At 38.7% G+C, this 17,899-nt stretch overlaps 2 protein-coding genes across 2 annotated transcripts in view; one reads left to right on the top strand and one right to left on the bottom strand.

Annotated features, from left to right (window-relative positions):
* Positions 1 to 17,899, bottom strand: part of LOC150075176 (uncharacterized) — a 69,074-nt gene that overhangs the window by 21,328 nt on the left and 29,847 nt on the right. Inside the window, exon 2 of the mRNA XM_090388386.1 lies at positions 1,320 to 1,462. Coding sequence (XP_090244512.1) covers positions 1,320 to 1,462 — 143 coding nt within the window. The remainder of the gene's footprint in view (positions 1 to 1,319; positions 1,463 to 17,899) is intronic.
* Positions 2,878 to 17,899, top strand: part of LOC150075175 (uncharacterized) — a 57,727-nt gene continuing 42,705 nt past the window's right edge. Inside the window, exon 1 of the mRNA XM_090389298.1 lies at positions 2,878 to 2,993. The gene's annotated coding sequence lies outside the window, so the exon portion shown is untranslated. The remainder of the gene's footprint in view (positions 2,994 to 17,899) is intronic.

Below are 17,899 nucleotides of genomic sequence, written 5' to 3'. Positions count from 1 at the left end.
AACCCCCAACAGTCCCCCCAGCGTGTTGCAATCCTACGGGTCACTAACTGAATTTATTCTACGCCTGATGAAGATTATAAAAGAAAAATAGCGATGGATTAAGCTGTTTTATTCTTTGAAAAAGAATATGGAAACTTGCAATTCTTTTGTTCCCTGGTCCAGTGCGATTTCTTAGTGTGAAAAACGAGATTATATCTGCTTCTTAAGCAGTATAATCTTGTTTATATCTGCTTCATAAGCAAACACATAAGACATCGCATTTGGGATGAATATTTTAAAAGCAGAAAGGCACTGAAAGAAAAGTGAGTGGATAGAAAAAACATCGATCGAAAGAGTAGTGGATTTAACCATAAGTGGGTTGCAAACTTCCCTACACTCTAAAAGGGGAGGTAGAATTATTACATATGGCACAATATCGACAGCTAGCATTCTAGACCTTTGTTTATCGTATTTTAAAATTAATTTTATTCGTTAAAAAGCTTCCTTACGTTTTTAAATCATAAAACTCCCAATAAATGTTGAACTTCCATTTATTTAAGTTGTGTAAATAAAGATAAAATCTTACTGAGCTTGTGGGCCAACGAACTCTTCTTGTATTTTGGGGATCCCCAATATGAAGTGTGCGGTCCCCGTGAGGGGACACTTAACTAACACCTCTATAAAATAGCACTTGTCACTTTCCTCCAAGGTACCTTCAAAAGAGAAGAGGTCTCTCTCACAGCATGTGCGAGAAGAGAACGCGTCTTTCTCTCTTTCTCTTTCTGTGTCAACCGCATCGTTTATATGACATAAGATGAGTAATGAGAGGTGTACTTTATCCTTCCATGGGTTAAGTCAACAGAATGGCAAGAAGCTTCACAGACGGTTCCCTACCGTTATTGACATTCGGGATTTTCATCCCGGTAAATGCTCACTAATTGATTAGCTTCTCGGGATGACAAGGCAATTAATGGTTGGAAGGTGTTCATCGTTTAGAATTACTATCTCTTTGTTTACATGGGCCCCTAATATTTCTCCAATCAGTAGCCTGCGATCTTTTTGATAAGGACAAGTCTGATTCACCACACAAGACATCTTATGCAAATCTGCGTTCATTATCCCTTCTCACACCACCAACCCCCGTTTTTTCCCCCTAAATTACTGCGCGTGTCAGATTCATTCGAAGAATCTTGATATATTTGTAGATACTCCTTACTAGAGGTCGCTGCAGTAACCTATAAAATTATAGTCTGAGCAGACGATAATTTCCTGAGAGCAGACGATGTTTCTTTCCAACATTTAATAAAACTTAGGAGTATTTGAGACGCTTTGATCATTACCTTATTGAACCGTGTGCCATAAGCCTCCAAAAATAATGTTTGATCAATCAGACGATGTTTGATTTCGTCTGATCTCAGAAAATCATTGAAATCAGACGATGATGATTTCCTGAGAGCAGACGATGTTTCTTTCAAACATTCTTCTGCATTAAAAATCATTTAATAAAACTTAGGAGTATTTGAGACGCTTTGATCATTAGCTTATTGAATAAATATTGAACCGTGTGCAATAATCCTCCAAAAACTTTCGCCAATGCAGAGTTCCTTCGGAAAATGTGTTTTAGCAAATAGAGTGTAGCTATCGCCTTGCTCCACTACGAAGGAGTGGCTAAGATTGCTCTCCCATGAAATCGGGCGCGAAATAACCAGGGAGGCGTAATCAAGAACGCCGTAAACTATTAGCTGATAAAGGGATAGCCGTCTTGGGGAGCCAAAAAAGCCCCAGAAATTATATAAGTTAGTGTAGAGACAGCGAGAATAAAATTCAACATTTGTAAAAGGTAATCAGGCCTATTAAAAGGGAACCAAACGATAATTATAAGCAGTCAGATCGTTTGGTTTTCGTTTAAGTAAAAATTCAACACGAAAGAAGAGATAATAATTTTCTGGAAATAGCCCAGTTAAAAAGTATGAAGATAGATGGTGTCTGTGAAGATTAGGAAAAGAAACTAATTAAAACTGGTAATTAGTTCTCTACCAGATAATTTTCTTGGTCCGAGTTTGCAGAACATACAGAAGATAATTCTTTTAGAAACTTCGAAAGAATTAATATTGTGGTTGGAAATTGGCGATGGAAATTAATTTTGAAGAAAAGGGTTTGCCAAACGAAATCAAATGTTGCTTCTGCTTCCAGAATCCTCTGGAGGAGAAGTGGAAACTTCGAAGAAGCAAGAATACATCAGCATTTGTTCCGATGGATACGTAGAGAGGAATCTGCCAACGTCGGAATCAACCCAAGTCTCTAGATAGATGATAATGGAAGCTATCAACTCTCAATTAATTTCAATTTACTCGGCAAACAGGACTGTTTTCTTGACACAACCTTTTTTGATCGGTTAAACCGTTTGAAACGCGACTGTAAATATCGCGGTATCCTCTTCGAACGCTGTCTTCCTAAATTAACTAAGAGTCTCTGGCAATAGCTACCTCGTCCGCTAATTACTACAAACACGTCCCAAACCACTACGGGGGATTTGACTACGTGCGGCCGTCGGCACGTTCGCCACACCAGCCCTTTTCCTTGGCGATGCTCGCGCCCCGTCGCGTTTCTCTCCTCTTGCGCCGTCTTTTGGTAGTCCGATCGCTAAAGCGCAGTAGTCAATGTTTTGCTGGAATCAATAGGAGTCAGTGTTCGCTCTGACGGGTCCTGGACGAGAGACAGAGGAAGTTTGGTGCGAAGTAGTCTGCTGCTAAGAGTGCGTTTGGTCCGAGACTTCTCTTTTTTTTTTTTGTTTCACTTCAGTGTCCCTCATCCCTCAAGTTTCTTCTAAAGTGTTGGTGGTCTACTGCCGATGAGAAGTTCAGGGTTAGATGTGTTTTCTGGTGGGTGGGTCAGGGTGACACCTGCTCGTGAGCGTCTGTTGATGGACTTCCGATGGGGAACTCGCCAAGGCGGGACTTCAAAGATTTGCTGGCAGTGAGAGGGAGTTCACTGACTTGTCATTTCTTCTTGGGGTGAGTAAACATATTTTTAGTCAGCTGTAATGTTTTTCCTCTTTATAAATGGATTATCGGGACCATGAGTTCGGTCTGTGATACACACTCGTTTAGTCATTTAGAGGAAGTTTTTTTTTCCCTTTAAAAATGTACAGAAGGTGAAAATTGTGTAAAAAGATTTGTTTGAATATTTTTTTAAAGCTAGAATTGATCGAGAAAGATTTGATTATGAATGTTATTCGATTTGTTATTGTCTGCGCTTGAAATTTTGAAATAGAATGTGATTCTTAAATAGGCAGACGATTGAGCTGCATTTTTAAATAGGCAGACGATTGGGCTGTATTTTTAAACAATGCGATTGGGCCGTATTTTTAAACAATGAAATTGAGCTGCATTTTTAAATAGGCAGACGATTAGGCTGTATTTTTAAACAATGAAATTGAGCTGCATTTTTTTTAAATAAGCAGAAGATTGTGCTGTATTTTAAAACAATGAAAAACACTAGCTTGCTGATCAGTTTATATTAAATAAATATTTTTTTTATGTTGAACAGCGATTACCAGCACAAAGATACTTAGGCTTTTCTGTGTAAATTAAGTATTCAATCCAACTAAACAATCAGCTTTCAGGAGATTTTTAAAGTTAGTATTTTCTAATTATTTTTACGCCTGCATCTGCCATTTTAAATCCTCAAAATGCTTTTCCTGCAATGAATTTCTATTGGCGTTCCACCCATGTACCGATTGGTAGATGAAAATGCCGAGCGAGGTTCAGAGGTTAGGAGAGTGATTTGTGGCTAACTGAAGGATTGTTAGGTGAGGTCTCGCGAGGTAGTAGTGGTCATCCGAGAGGAGAACGAAAGTGGGGAGAGAGTAGAGGGGGTGGGCAATGGTTCAGATTAATGCAGAATTCGGGTAAGGGATTCTGATCATTATTGCACGCGGCGATTTGATAACGTAATTAAAGTGCATCTACGCGAGTATATTGGGTAATTAAGGTTTTAGGTAATTTACACGTCTCTGGTTTCGTTTAATGTGATTTGAGAACATTTTCCCCATTTGTGCGGTGTTTGGGAAGCTGCAAAGTTAATACGAGACTGGATTGGTCGGCTCTCTTAAGTAATTTTAAAAGGAATTACACTTTTCGCTGAGTGATATTTGAATCAGATTACCATGCTTGCGTGTTGATTAGGAAACACATTTCACGCGTGCTCATAACTCATTATTCCTTGATTCTTTTGGATGATCCATAAACCTCAGCTTTTTTAACATTGAGAGGGGGCTAAATGTTCCTGGATCACAATATAAGATGGGGAGAGGGTCGCTTTGATGATGGTTTAATCTGTAGTTTGTTTTCAAGTATCTGGGATCAGATTCCAAAGAGCTAGAACGTTCAATAATTCGGATTGTCATGTAAGGAGATCAAACTTAGAATGTTTTGTTTGTTTAGGGGTTTGAAGAATGTTTGTTGGATGTTGAGTGTGTCCAGTCTATTGGTAAGCATTCATTCAGCTATTTCTTGGGTTAATTCTTTGTTTTCAGGGAATTATAATATTAATCATGGAGAAAAGAAACCCCTCTGGAGATGGTGGATTATGCACGACTTTGTTTATCCAGTATGAAATATCCAACCCCGGTTTTAGAAACTTGTAAATATATGCAGGAGGTGCCGATGATCAAATAATCGTAGAATAGAAGCATCTTTGTGTGACTCTTGGAGTTTTCAAATGTTGTTGTAGACAGGAATGAAATTTTAATCATAAAAGCCATCCTGTTTGGTTGTGCCTTTGTTAGGCAGTTTGATGATTCGGATTAGTGCGTGTAGAACACTTGAAAAGGTAACTTACAATGAACATTTTAATGGTTGCCACAAATTACTCAACATCAACTTAAAAATTCAAACTGTAGTAGCCAAGAGAAAGTTACATCCATATGTTAGGAGGTTAAATACAACCATCGATATACATGACGCGTTTAAAATGCACGGTAATGTATAAAAATTACCACAAAGAGCATCTTAATACATTTATCGTCTCATATGCACCCAAGAGAGGCATCAGAGAGGATTAAAGGCTGTAATCAGTGCTGTTCAGAGCATGGAAAAGCATACAACCACCAACCAGGTTCTCTCTTTCAGAGATGTTGGATGGAAAGTGTAGAGTTAGTATGAAACTACAATATGGTATAAGAATCGACTACAGCTCTGTTCTGTACGCTTACCCTCAGATAGCCTCAAGGCTGTGGCAGCCAAAGGCTAGTGATGTTTCTAATGGAATGATCTGTTTCCAGTGTTGTCCCATGAAGAGAATTGATATTAAAAGCCATTACTCAAACTCCAAGAACTACTAAGTATGTTGGTGGAATAGATGATCAGATATATAGAAATTCAGTGAGATTTGGTATTGCTAAAACTGAACAGCTCTTATGTAGACCATAAATTAGTGAATTCTTTGAAGTGCCAATGAAAGAACAGGTTCCTGTCCCAGACAAAATAGAGGTCCAGTAAACCTCTATCTAGATAGAAGTTTACTTTTGTATCCGTTAATAAGATATTGAGTAATAGATATAAGATTCGGATTGATTTTTCGACATTAACTCAAGACCAATTGATTCAAAGAACGCGTAGATGAACCAGCTGATGGAAGTGGATGAACAACTTGACGTCACCATATTTTGGAAAACTGAATTCTCCAAAAATGATATATTACACAAAATTGAATAGCTATGGGAACTCTTTTCGAATTTTTATAAGATATTGCGCAACTGAGAATACTCAGAATGAATATTAAAGATTTAAATGAGCATTATTCGACCAGATCACACTCGAATCGTTTTTTAACAGAGCTTAGGAGCTGACTATTCCCAACTCGAGTTAGACAATTCTGCAAAGAGAGATTTGCGTGACAACTGAACAAAAAATGTTCTTGTCATCTGGATTTGTTAACCTGCTGACAGTGACACTGCCAAAGCAGTTTATATTTACTTCTGATATAATTTGTGGCGAGGAAAGTTTCAAGGAGCGTGAACTCGTGAGTGTTTGCCATATGTCCAGTGTGCACCAGCTGCGACACGATAAGTGAGAGGCTAATAATGGAAAAATGCTTCTCAATGTTTTCTGCGCCACTGCAAAAGCATAATTGAAAAATTCTTTGATCACGGTGTAAAAATAGAATTTCATTACATCGTGTGTCTTTTTTTATAAGCTTTCTTCGAAATGAAATAGTGGTTTACGCTGGATGGAGTCTGGCTAAAGAATCCAATCAAGAAACATTATAACAGCATCATCTTTAAGAAAGAGTAGTGTAGACTTTTTGGAGATACCTTAAACAAGTCTTAGCACGCCAACCTTCTTAGTATTATTAATAAACTTAATTTGCGCAAGACGAGATGAAAATATCTAGCGTACCCATGGATTTTATAAAATAATTAGCTATATCAACTCCACAGTGGAGTATCGTACAGCAAATGCGAAAGGATCCATTTCTTTACCCATTCTTTTCCACTTCCACCAAGAACGAACACTTCTAGCAGTCAGAGAAGCTTTATATGTGATTTATTTATTCTAAATTGTCAGAATTATCTTCTATAGTATTAATTTCTTAACAAACACAGTAAACAAAGTGCAGAAAGAGTTCGCTTTCTTGCACCATTCGATCTTACTGAGACCAATCTAACCTGGGATGAAAAACATCTCCTGAAATAATCTGTATAATGACATATGATAAATTTAAATATCTGAAGGTTTTAATTCATAAATTGGTAATGATCAAAACACACCCAATCGTCGTTTAACCCTGACCAGGTTGTTATCGGGTTACACAACGCTCAGGACAGGTCCAAAGATAAATGATATTAAGACAATGGCTACCGGTGAACAAAATCCCACTTAAAACTTTTATAAAAAGACTTTGTAGGAAATATTTTCACAGTTTATCTGTAGTATTTTACCATGTCAAATATTACGGACAGAATGTGAGAACCAGCTTTGTGTTTGCTCAATTTTTGTAGTCCAAATTACTCAAGAAAACATATTTTCATCCCGAAGAGTAGAAGTGAAAATGTCGTTAAGTAGACAGGATTTAACACAAGTTAGTAATGATTCTTCTTCTCCATCCTTAATTGGACTACTCACACACGTTAGCGAAGTCATGTATTAGAAGCAGGCAGTCTGTTCCAGCTATTCCAGCACTCTGTCCTGAGTACCATTAAAGTTATAGATATTGCCGTCAACTGTGTTGACAGCTGCTCTGTAGTGTCATAAATATCTCTTACCATTGGTGGCGGTGCAAAATATTGAAACATTGCCAATTTTGTAGTTAGGGATCACGCCATCTTTCCTTCTTTATTTCTTACTAGAAGTAACTTTGAAGGTTACGTTAGATGACCGTTATTAACCTATTTTTATCCGGTCCATTCTGGAAAGCACCAGAGTCTCGATGGATTGGTAATTTACAATAGAAACGTATCAAGAAAATCGATCATCAGTAATGGGTAGATGGAACTTAAATCCAGATGTCGTTAGACTCTTTCTCTCACTGTCTATCATTTTTCTTCTTCTTCTTCTCACCTTCTGTTGCTCTTTTCGCTTCTATTGACTGTCTTGTTTTCTCTGTACAGTTTATATGTTTAAAATAAACTTCATATAATCAGTAGTTCTTGACAAACTGTTGCCTAATATAATAATCCCTTTTAAAATACAAAATGGACATTTGGTTTTTAAGTTCAGCGAGTTCTTCGCTTTCACATCCACCAACTACTACACGAATGGATATGGAAATTGTGTTTTTCGACAAGAAAACTTTTTTCTGGGAGCATTGTCAGAACTGTGGCCATCCATCTCAGCTTTGAAGGAGAGAGAGATCTCATTTCAGACTCTCCTCACGTGAATCGGAAGTTCGCTCGAGCCAAAATTGCCTTCACGTTCATTTTGTTCCAGACCGCTATCAACAACGCCAGCCATTAGGTCCCTTTGTCAACCAAGGGTAGAACAAGCTTGAAGGGAGAGGGTGGAATAGTTTCTGTGATTAAATTTTCGGAGCTGATCATCGGTTGGAAGCCTTTTTTCCTTTACCTTCTCTCCCTGGAAGGGGAAGAGTAGGGGGGTAAAAAGCGACACAAGTTCCGGACATAAAACACCGCTGTATTTTTCTATGCATGGCCATGTAACCAGGAACGTGCCCAACATTTATTGAAGAAAAGTAAAGGAGTAGAAATGAAATCGTCACTAAATATAGTTATGACTGATAGACGTGCTTTGTTATCGCTTATAACATTGGCAAGTCCACGAATTTGATGCGCTTAAACTCAAAGTTTACTGAAATTGCTTAACAAAAGAAAATGTAGACCATCTTAAATAATCCTACTCATCCTTATACAAAGAAAGTTTACGACAGTCGTGGTACATAAACTAATGTAAAATAAACTTCTTTGACATCTCCACGTGTCTTTGCAATGAACTCGCAATTTTTTTCTATTTTAAATGAGTTTTATTGAAACATTGAGCTGAGGATGTTGTAAAGATTTTCCAAAATCGATGTCCGACAGCACAAAGAATAATTTTTTTTAACTTTTCCACATTATCAGCGAAAAGTAAGCAATAATTTCAGTGTCCACACTGTCTCTTTCTCTAAAGGAAGATTGGCAACGATGTACAAATGAAGCATTCCAAGGGGTTATAACAAATCGTACAATTCACCCTTAACTTCATGAGTCAAAATCATCGAGCCAAAAATATCTCAGAAAGGGGAAGATGTGCTGTACTGAACACGTTTAATCAAGGTAATCTAAATGGCAAATGATGCAAGATAGCAAGCTTATATATATAAAATTCTCCCTTGAATTTATTCAACCCATCCACTTCCACAACAACAGATGGAAGCCTGTTCCAACAATCAACCACCCACTGGCTGAAGGCAAAAGTTCTGCACATCTATCCTGCAACCATCCTTCCTCAACTTGAATTTATGCTTCCTTGTGTGTAGTCTCGATAAGAGAAAGAATGCCATCAGCATTGAGCTACTCAAACCATCCTTTTATTCCCTTCACCAATCTGGTTGCCCTTCTCTGTACTCGTTCCATCAGATCTACATCATTCCTAAAGCGAGGCCTGCAGACCTGTATTCAGTACTCAAAGATGCGGTCTAACCATGGCCTTATACAACACGATAATCATCTCCTTATCCCTACTAGCAAAGTTTCTGTGTATCATTGACAAATATCCCAATGAGCTGTCCGGGAAGCATGTCTGCACTGCTCAGAGAATTTCATGTCTGACTGCACAATTATCCACAGGTCTTTTTCATTCTCAACTACTTTGGAAGGTTCTGCTTTCTAAAAGTCCAACTGAAACAGCATTTGCTAGAAGTACAGGTGAAGACGTCATTTGTAGCACGTTCAATATTATCTAAAATTGACTTCTACGATGAATATGACTACTGATGATGTCATCTTCCTGACATTTCCAGCTTCAAAGTTTGGAATGGTGGAGAAAATGTGGAACTGTGGTTTCGGAGGGGGTATTGAGCTATTATGCTGCCTCATGCTTTGGGGGATGTTGCTTATTAAATTTCGTGGGTGTTCTTGGGAGAGAGAGAAGAGAGGGCTTCAGTTTTCCGAAACTGCGTCTTTCAGCTGCGTTTTAAAATTCCATTGATTTTTGACGTGCGCATGGAACGCGCAAGGTACCAAAATCGTCCATAATGAAAATCGCATGCTTCTGTAGGCTGCTTTGGGTTTGTAGAGATGCCATTTCAGCGGTCTCCTTTCTTGATTTTCCTTATGCTGGAAAAGACTTTTGTGTTGAGGGAGGGAGGGGGGGGGGGTTGCTATATAGCATCCCTACACAAAGGAGTTTAAAATTCGTCAGGGTGTGTAGTTGTCCGAAAATATGAAATTCCTCTTTCTCTCCTTGGAGATCTGTCAAAATGAATTACGATTTACGCACGCGCTTTGCTATTACACATACCGGGTCATATTACTTGGCGAATTACAGCCTCACTACTTCTAGTTATCCAAGCAATTATGAACAGAATAACTTCTTTATAGACAATCTTTCAGAGATGAGTCTTGCCCTTTGACACATCTACACTAGGTGCTTAACTCAGCAATATGGCCGACAGGTGCCTTAATTAAGCCATTCATCGAAACGAAAAAAGGTACCAACCACAAGGCCCCTAGTGTATACCAATGTTAGGAGCCTTGCTAACCAGCTACATATCATGCAAGCCCTGCTCCTCCAGGAAGACATTTGCATCTCAGAAACATGGGTTGATGAGGGAAAACACCTTGGACTGATCCTCTCGTCCACTCATTATCAATATACTGCAAACTCCAGGAAGGATAAGAGTGGTGTTGCCATCTTTCAGGCTGATACTTGTCTTCAGCAGTAAAACACCAAACTATGAAGCAATTACTACAATAATGAAAAAAGGATCCAAATCTGCCTTATGTATCTCCCACTAGGACACACCCCCATCAATCAGAGGGGATCTTATCTCATGGATATCTGCTCATCTTCGCTCTGATATCGCAACAACCATTTTAGGAGATTTCAACCTACCTCTGCCAAGGTACAAGGATGCAAGACAAGACATGGAAGATACCATACTGACCTGGGGGCTCACCACCGCCCAGAGTAAATTAAGTCCTGGACAGCGCGTCTACCAAAATTTGGAACAAATACAAATCATTCGTGTCGGACCATCTCCCAATAGTGTTTGAAATTGCACAGGTGCTTGCAATCTCAGTCACTGGGACCAAATTTCCGGACCTGGTCAGGTGAAATGTCACCCTTACTGAACTTAAAGCATTTAATTGGAATAATCTCTGCTTCAAACCAGTGAAAGAGGCAATTAATGCCATTTCTAATGAATTCAGACACATTGCCCTGCTCCTCCAGGAAGACATTTGCATCTTGGAAACATGGGTTGATGAGGGATTGGTGCATCGAAGTCAATTAAAATCTCCTCAAACACCAAGCCGTGGTTCAACTCCGAAACGAAACAGGCTTTTAACCTAAAGCAAAAAGCTTACAGAACTTGGAAAAAGTCTGGCTCCATGCTAGATCACATCCCTTACAATAAACAAAAAGCGAATTTCCTGAGCGTTCGGAAGAAGGCACATCGTAAGAATATTCAGAGAAGGCTTAGGCATTCCAAAGCGCATCGTTTCCACACGTGGTGGTCAGGAGGAAATGAATGAAGAAATGATAAAATTGTGGGCACAGTCAACCTTCTACCCTGACCAGGAACAACATCCGCCTCTCCCTGTACCGGCCATCACAGATACGGCCAGGACCGGGCTTGCGCATGTTAAGATCTCAAGGAAAATGATTATGAAAGAAATAAAAAGCCTTTCCAATAAACGTACATTTGGTCCCGACGGATTTCCCCTCTTTATTCTCAAAATATGCAGTTTCTATGTGATTGACCTATTACATCACATCTTCAACCGTATCCTCGAGATCTTGTTATCACACCGACAATTGGAATGTCTACCATGCATTACCAGTTCCAAAAACTAACAAACCAAAAGGGCCCAGACGCTACAGAGCAATATCTATTTCCTGTGGACTACTAAAAGTTTTTGAAAAAACGATACAGTCCACCTTAGTCGATCATTGTTTCAATGGGCGTCCACAGCATCTTCATACTGTTATTCCTAGGAGGTCTACGCTATCAAATCTATTAATGACCAGCTGGGCAATCCAAAAAGCCCTTAACTCAAAGAAACAACTTGAAATCTTATTCCTAGACATACAAGCAGCTTTCGACACAGTCTGCACAACAGAAATAGTTAAAAATTTGAAGCATTATTTGAGAATCGGAGGTAATCTTCTTGCTGTCCTCCATCAACTCATCATCAACAGGCAAATCTTTATTAAATATGACCATAGATTGGAGAGGACCACCACGACCTCTGTCGGCATATCACAAGGGGAGGTTGTCGTAGCACTAGTGCCGTTCCTTGCGAAGCACCCAAACTTCATTTCATGCGCTGATGATCTTAAGATGCTGGTCACATCCAACGATCCAGCAAAAGTTGCGGCAGTGGCCTATGAAAATCAGATAGTACTGTTTGAACTCCAGGATTATTTAGGACGTCTGGGACTTAAACTGAATCCTCAGAAAGCAGCACAGATGATTTTCACAAAAAGGAGGACTGTTAATGAAATTATGCTCGCAATAAATGGAGCCTCCATTAAAAAGGTTTAATCACACACGGATTTGGGGTTGAAGTGGGATGATGGGTTCACTTTCAAAGACCACCTCAAGATGGCCAATCTAAAAACGCTTGCAGCATTCTGGGAAATCCGGCAGGATTTCCCAGAATGCTGCAAGAATCCGGCAGTTGGTCGGTCTTAGGCCTCGAGAGTTCCTTTTGGAATATATCCGAATATATTTCCCAGAATCCGGCAGTTGGTCGGTCTTAGGCCTCGAGAGTTCCTTTTGGAATATATCCGAAGAAATTTAACACCCGTACCGCTCTACGCATCGGTACACACTTACAGGAGCCTCCTCTACTCAACTAAAAAGATTTTTTAGGATTGAATATTGGCTCCTGAGATGGCTAAACAGGGAGATAGGCTATCCTTCCACCAGCTCTAGGAGCATGTTCTATGCAAACCATGGGAAACCATCATCAAAGAGATAAATCTGCACACCTTGACACAACTTGTGTGTGGCCAAATGGATTTGCCTGACATCTGGGAAATTACGAGAAGCATTCGGACCTCAGAACGAACCTGGTGCAGTTCAACACCTTAGATCGGAATGTATAACTCCCTGAGAATTGATGGCTCATCTTTTTTGCAGCACTTCGAGCTGCAAAAAAGATGAGCCATCAATTGATTCCAAGGCTTCCCTAAGGGTAGCCTTGGAATCGAACCCCGATCAGCTATTCAGCAAGCCGGCAACGCTGCCACAAGGCTACCGTGGCCCCGTATGTTTCTTAGAGCGTATTGCTGTAGGTTCGTGGACACGTCGTAATTCAGAAAAATACCTAGCAAGACATTGGGAAAAAGTCGATCGAAATGTTGCAGCGAATGTTTTGAAAGAAGGTCGAATCCTGTCAGGTCAACCGGATTCTACAACAAGCCCTTGATATCATTAGGTCACAGGGCCATATCACATTTCACAAGACCTGGCTGAAATAAGATACCGCGTCCAGGAGTAGAAGATCGACATGCAGGTTGAAAGAGAAAAATTAGTTCATGCAGGTACAAGCATGTTGGCCAGTTGAACTGAATACGAGCAATAGAGCATGAAAGAAAATGTTGCAAATACAGTCAAGAGGATAAATTAATACTTCGAATATAAGACTGACACATACACTCATTGTCCCAAAAATTAGAAACATTTTTCTGGACTGTGGAACAGTGTAAAAAGATCATTTGGTCTGATAAATTTCGATTTACAATTTATTGCACCCATGGTAGGAAAGTGTAGCCGAACCTCATGAAGCTAGGCATACAGACAGTCTCGTGTCCACCACTCCACCGATTGGAGTTGGTATCATGGTATGCTCTGCTGGTACGGACTGGGTTCGCTCATACCGCTATAAGGTCACGCTACCTCAAATGAAGTATAGGACAACTTCATCCTGCAGTGTTTCATTTTTACCCGAATTGCGATGGATTATTTCTGACAACGCAACTGTCCCCCATGCAAAAGGTTCGAGGAACATTCTCAAGATTTCCAGCTCTGTCCTGGCCGTCTGCCTCTCCACATCTGAATCCAACTGAGAATATCTGGGATGTGTTGGAAAGGTTAGTACCGCTTCGCAGTTCTCAAATATCCAGATAAAAGAATCATCAAATCTGGAGGACTCCTTTAGACACCTACTGGAATCCATGCCACGACGTGTGCAAAAGGTTATCCTACTAGATGTTCAATAAAGATTCAATTTTTGGCTAGTGTGTGCACACAACGTAGAAGTAATAAATTATTTGGAGAAATCGGTACTAACGTTTGCAGATATGCTATCAGATAATTATTGGTGTATTATGTACAGTGTCCAGTCCGAACAACATGAAGACTGTCGTTTTCATGCAGAACTGTGTCAGAGGTGTCCACCTTTCTTCTTTTTTAGGTTTTCAGTGTGATCCAACACTACATTGATCAACCACCCACAAGAATTCAGCGTAGAATAAGTTTATTGCTTGTCCTCAGGAGCATCTCCAAAAAGAGAACACTGACTTTCAGTATTTTCATTGGATTTACCTTGAAGAGAAAAAGCTTTATTTGAATTAAATCTAATAATTTGGACCTCGGACGAATGAACGGATCATTTTTTGGTTTTCTTTTTTCTAAACCAAGATCCACTGCTCCAAAGAAACCAAACTTAATGAATTGTAACCTTTTTGGGAATACATTTTCGGAACTTCTCTTTGCTTCTCCAACTCTACTTATCCTGTTTCTGAATCGACAACTAGTATAATTGGACCACATTTTCCGTGCTATCCAGGTGCTTGATGGCTCGACTTTCAGCATGATGGATCTCAGCGACTACAGTCTCCATTACTTAGGCTATTACTCTTGCCATTTTGATTCAATGATCTCATCGGGTCACTTGCAGATTGGCAATGAACATGATTGGAGAGTATCGGATAAAGGAGTACAAATTATCAAAGTACTTTGCAATGCTTCTGTGGAGTGATACTATTCCCTCTTAGTAGAATGATTACACTCCACAAAGTCCACTTCCAACAGCCTCAATCATGGTACACAACATCAGCGCCTCTCTTGGCAAAAGCTGAAAGTACATTTCCAAACGCCTTTTTCGTTAATCCTGCATTGAGAAACTTTAAAGTTGAATTGGTTCACAAAATTAAAGAAAAACACGCATTCCGGTTGTAATTCCAATGAAAAATAAACTCCAGTTACTACAACAATTCATTCTGCTGGGATTTACGAGGTTTAATCTAGAACAACTTAAATGCAAAGTTGTTTTATTTGCCTCAATTAAAAACCCCAAATATCTAGAAGATGGAAACTTGGTTACAAAGAAAGCTGTCACAAACTCCAGAAATGTTTTAATACTTCTAAAGGCTACAGCAGTTTACTAAGACAAAATAACATCATCGAAAAACTAAGAACATTTAATTAAAGTAAGAGGGGGATGTAAGAAGCCGGCCAACGAACACCACCCTTTCTAAATGAAAATATCCTTAATACTTTCTTACATATCGCGGCTACTATTAGTTTAGGAATATTTGAAAAATGGCAGACAGAACGAACGAAGACGCGAGAGAAGATAATTAAATCAAAGGAAGGGGAAGAAAAATGGATATTTTTCGCATAACAATGCATCACCTTCGGGAGTCATCTACTCTGCTTATTGATCGATAGGGATCGCTCGGATAACTTTGCCCAAACGAGCGTTTGTTCTTTTATATTCGCTAAATATCCTCAGTAAAGAACACGAGATTGGTAGTAGAGTCAGTACTGGAAATTTTAATTTCAACTTTTTTTTTTTTTTGTTGGAGAGAAAGAACGGTGTTTGAGTTGCACATAAGGATTAGGATGGAATGAAAGAGGATTGCCTGCAACTTCGAGAACTTGATATCTGATTTAAAACGGCTCTTATGTTAGAGGACATTAGGTGGCTGCTCAAGAACACATGAGAGAATTTAAATTGCCAGATAAAGTGGATATTTAACTTCAAAAATAATGATAGTTTTAAGCATGGAGAAGGTGGAATGTCTTCTAAGATAATGTTGGAAATTTTTTTCAATTTTCTGTACTCGCTCAATGATTCTTTCCTTTTTGTTGGATGGTTTTTAGCGGATTCATTACGGGGTTTTATTTATTTGTTATTTAGAAATATTTTGGAGTAATCGTAGGAGTTCTGAAAATCGCTGGACCCACAAACTTACAAGATAAAATTGAGTCAAAAGAATATCGCAAAAGTATACTTCTTAGAAATTATGAAAAACAGGGTTTTCTTGTTCTCTTATGGCAGTCAGCATTTAAACAGCCTAGTAAACAAACGATAGGCTTACAACAGAAGGAATTTCATCTTTGTCACGAGTTGTCTTGGTATTGCGCTACTTTTGCACACATGCTAGAAGAATAATCTGCCATTCATTTAAAATATTCTGATAGTGCTGTGTCAGCATCTTTCGGGTCCTGCATCAGATAGTAAGTTGGTTTGTTATTAAGCACAGAGGCGTCAGTATATTATGTCTAACTTGAGTGTATTGTGTGGTCGGTTTGATAAATGGTGTATTATCGAACCTATATTTGGTGAAAAGACTGATCTTAGCAGTGCTTCTAGTTCGTTCCCGTTTTCTTTTGCTCATATATAAATACCCTTGTTTTAAAATTAGAGTAAACTCTAAAATCTGGCACCGTCTGGGATTGCCAGATTTTAAATGGTGTACTTAGTGGAAGGTATTGTTAGGCGCACATTTCAATAAATATTAAGCATAAAAGCTGAACTTATTTACATCTAAGCACTTATACAGTGATTATCTTGTTGTCCTTTCATCAGTTGTTGCTGGCAGTAGGATTTAAAAAACAAATAACGCAATAGTCTTAATTCGAACAGTTTGTTCACTGTTTGGTCTGCGTGTTGTCACTCTAGACCACCTGCAACCTTGTAAGAGACTACTTAGTTCTAAAACGGGCTATCATAAGTCTCATCTTTTAAAGAACTGGCCAATTAACTTTTTGGAAGGCAGTGTCATTGAAAGTAATGCAATAGCAGAGCAACTCGTTGTAAAGTCAAGTTTCTACTGTGAAAATTAAGACTTTGATCGCATTAGCTTAAAGAATATTTGGAGTAGTGCATACAGTGGATTACTACTGTGCAATAGAGAATATTTACATTCATTGAGAATCCTGCCTGTTTTATAAAAGAAGCAGCTGTACAAGTAGATGATGACCGGAAACCAATCTAGTGTATCCTTTCTTATGTAGAAACATTCTGTAATGAATTTATGTTAGCGTTTCTTTATTTATTTAAGGTAGCGCGAGAAGATAAATGACTGCACCAACAAGTGCGTAAGGGGATGTTACGAGATCCTATTAAACCGTAACATAAGAAGGCCATTTTGGAATTACCAGGTTTATTCGTCTATCTCACTTCTGTCTTCCATAAACACCATCATTCATAACTGTCCCGTTGGAGCAAAGTCTACTGAAGGGAAATTATCAGCCCTTTCTGCAGCGACTGTTTTCTTTAGTGATCTTCGGCAACAAAGGTGTTTAGAGAATAAAAAAAAACATAATCGGTAACCTTTAACTCCTTCATTTATTACACTCATTCTCTCGAGATATCCTTACAAACCTCTTACTTAAGTATTTTCCCCGTTATCTCCTCTTTTCTGGAGACTTATCTGGCTGAGCGAGTGGAAAAGCGCTTCCCTATCAACAATCTTAATGAAATTTAATTGTGCTCTCGTTAGGAAGAGAAAAAAGGTTTTGTTCCTCTGCCAATTTGGTTAACAGTAGAAAGTAATTTGGAAGATTGGACGTATCTTTGGAAGAAGAAAGCCGAGTTACGCCTCTCAAAGAATAACTGTCCTCTTGTCTAGAGGTGTGAAAATATTTAATTAGATTACAGTAATCGAGACGTCCCTGTTTTGAGGACGCCAACATTATTCTAGACAGTTTTTCATTCAGCATTTGCGAGTTTAAGTAGAAATCCAAGAGTTGATGACAGCGCCCTCTCAACAAACTGATTGAAAATATTATTGAGCAAAATTATTAATATTAATTGACGTTTATTTTTAAACAAGAAAATAATATTTCTAGAATATTACTAACTGGATTGAATTGTTTAATTAATAGATACTATAATTAAGAAACTGAATCGAGGTTTAATTACTGTAACTCGTTTTAAATAGTTTCGTTTAATTCTTCAATATTATGACAAGGCTAAATACGCAAAAGTCCAGTAAGATTCATTTAGGGATGAAAAATT

The sequence above is a fragment of the Mastigoproctus giganteus genome, chromosome 14 (genome assembly GCF_048544385.1).
Source record: "Mastigoproctus giganteus isolate SK-2022 chromosome 14, ASM4854438v1, whole genome shotgun sequence".
Lineage (NCBI taxonomy): Eukaryota > Metazoa > Arthropoda > Arachnida > Uropygi > Thelyphonidae > Mastigoproctus > Mastigoproctus giganteus.
The sequence above is the reverse complement of the archived record's forward strand: the minus strand, read 5'-3'. Positions and strand labels throughout refer to the sequence as shown.